This window comes from Emiliania huxleyi (genome assembly GCF_000372725.1).
Source record: "Emiliania huxleyi CCMP1516 chromosome Unknown EMIHUscaffold_1446, whole genome shotgun sequence".
Taxonomy (NCBI): domain Eukaryota; phylum Haptophyta; order Isochrysidales; family Noelaerhabdaceae; genus Emiliania; species Emiliania huxleyi.
Genome location: NW_005201147.1, coordinates 4,563 through 6,935, shown reverse-complemented (window position 1 = coordinate 6,935; position 2,373 = coordinate 4,563). Strand labels below are relative to the sequence as shown.

The following is a 2,373-nucleotide window of genomic DNA, read 5'->3' as shown; positions in this document are numbered from 1 at the left end:
ACCTCGGGCGGGCAGCGCGAGGCGACCAGCTGCGCCATCTCCTGCCGCATCCAGACCGCCTTGAGGGCGGCGAGGAAGAGGTTCGCGCGCAGGCTGGTCGGGCCGCAAAAGTAGAGGCCGCCGACGGTCGCCGTCAGCCCGCCCAGCTCGGTAAGGGCCCTCCACGCGGGCATCATGTGCATCAGCCAGGAGAGGGGCATGCCTGCCGCAGGAAGGCCGCGTCGGCAGGGAGGGCGGGGCAGCGGTCGCGAGGCGGAGGGGCGCGCCTCCGGAGCCGACCGAGTCGAGCACGTAGTGGAGGTGCGCGTCAATCTTTCCGCTCGCCTCGTCTCGCTCGGCGATCAGCTCGCACGCCTGGACGGCGTGGTGCATCATGAAGGCCCGCCGCTCGGCCGGCGTCGTGTGCACCTCCGCGCTCGCATAGTCCTTGTGCTCCTCAACCTGGCAGACCACCACGCCCGCGTTTGTCCGAACGATGTGGCGAGGCAGGTACCGCATCATCACATCCCCTTTTGGCCACTCCTCCGGCCGCGGGTGCGCCCGCACAAACGCGGCGATGGCGTCATAGTCGAGCTCCGACCGCCACTGCAGGCTCGTTGCCGCCCGCTCCAGCGCAGATTCCCGGTCCCAATCACTGGCGCGGAGCATGCGCAGCAGCCACGCGTCGCGAAGCCCCGAGGCCGGGAAGGAGCCGCTGCGGCGGGAGTCCCTCTCGAGCGCCTCACGCAGCCACGCGAGCGCCTCGGAGTGCGATTTCGCGAGCTCCTCCACGGAGCAGGTGGCACACATGACGGGGCCGAACCTGTTCTTGTCGGTTGTCGCACTGGGTTGTCCTCGGAACCTCGGGCTGTCGCTGACAGGGAGCGGATAGTGCAAGGACTCGCTTTTCTTTTTGAGCTAGTTTACAATCTCGCACGGCAAAACGGAGCGTGATTTATTCGGTTCCGAGCTTCTCTGTGTTACGAGGCTGATCCGGGCGTAACGCCAGCACAGCGAGGCGCCCACGTAGCCATCCGAAGTCGCGTCAGGTTCGCTCGACACGCTAGCGGAGCGGTTGGCGAGGCTAGTGGTGGCCATAGTCTGGTCCCCTAGGGGCTGAACGGGTCGGCGCGCGCCCTCCTTCCCAAGCCGCGCCGGCCGCCGCGCGCGCCGCTTCGGCGTCGGGCCAGAATCCAGGGCTGCGGCTGGGAGGGCGACGCGAGCCGAGCCGTTCAGCCCCCTATCCTCTCGTACACCGCATGCCACGCACTTCTGCACGTCGCGACAGCCGCGTCGTGCAAATCCCACGTGACTTCACCCCATTGCGTGCGGCGCAGATAGCGACAATGACCAACGCGCCCTCTTCTGCCTCTGACGACGACCGCGCGTGGCGCACCTCGGCTGCTCGCCGACGGTGAAGCAGAACAGCAACTCAGGCCGGTGGTACATCGAGTGCCTCTACCGCAAGTCGAAGACGCACGTCAAGATGTCGCTCAACAACCTACGCTCCAGAGGTGAGTCGCCCGCTCCACGACCCTCCCTCCCTACGGCGCGGCCCCCTTCGAGCCGCGAGACTTTGGCACGCAGGCCGCAGCGCTGGCGGCAGTTCCACGCTTCATAGAGTGGATCGTTGACGGCTTCGCCAATGGGGCTCTGGCGGCAGCACCTCCACCCTGATGGACGTGGACGCTGTCCTCTGGCGGTGTTGTGTCGTAGGGTACTGCTATAACTGGTTTAAAGAGTTTCATGTGCTTGCGCGCGTACGCACATGGGGCGCACGACGGACCAGTCCGCGCCTGTGGACTGAGCCGCACCACACGGTGGGAGCGCTGGCCGTGCGGCACGGCACATGGGGTCGGCGTGTGTGTGTGCTCCTGCTCCACGCGCGAGAGATGGTGTGTTTGACTCGCTCGGTGCCGCGAGCGAGAGGGGAGGGCGAGACGCCGCGCTGGGTATTAATCAGAGTGTTAGTCAAATAATCCTCGCACACCACGACTCGCGCATAAACCACGACTCGACCCACAGGGAGAGTGCGTGCGCTGCGACGGACCCAGCCGGCACGGCACCGGCAGTGCGGACACAGTGCGAGTTGCGATGACTACCGACGCACAAGCACACCACGCGACGTAGTCTGCAACACCGCGCGGCTGAACACCACACACTTCACCGGTAGGACTCACTGGGTCGGACACGCGCGCCGTGCAGCGGCAACCGAAGATACCGAGAAGCCCGCCCGAAGCTCCGAACCATGTGCTGTGGTCGCTGCCACGCCACCCGCGCGGCCGGCCCGGGCGCAGGCCGTGACTGATCGCGGCGGCAGCGCCGCGCGCCCTCGTGCCGCGGTGCGCGCCGCTCGCGCCGCGCCAAGGGAGGTCTTCAGCCTGCGACGCGCTC

The 2,373-nt window shown here is 67.3% G+C and overlaps 1 protein-coding gene across 1 annotated transcript; it reads right to left on the bottom strand.

Annotated features, from left to right (window-relative positions):
• EMIHUDRAFT_373365 (hypothetical protein) lies at positions 1-840 on the bottom strand (the record flags this gene model as incomplete). The annotated part of the gene is made up of 2 exons (XM_005787171.1): positions 263-840; positions 1-198 (listed from the first exon to the last, which is right to left on the bottom strand). Coding segments are annotated over exons 1-2 (725 nt in total), but the record flags the coding sequence as incomplete, so codon positions are not given.
• Between the last annotated feature and the right edge of the window lie 1,533 nt (positions 841-2,373).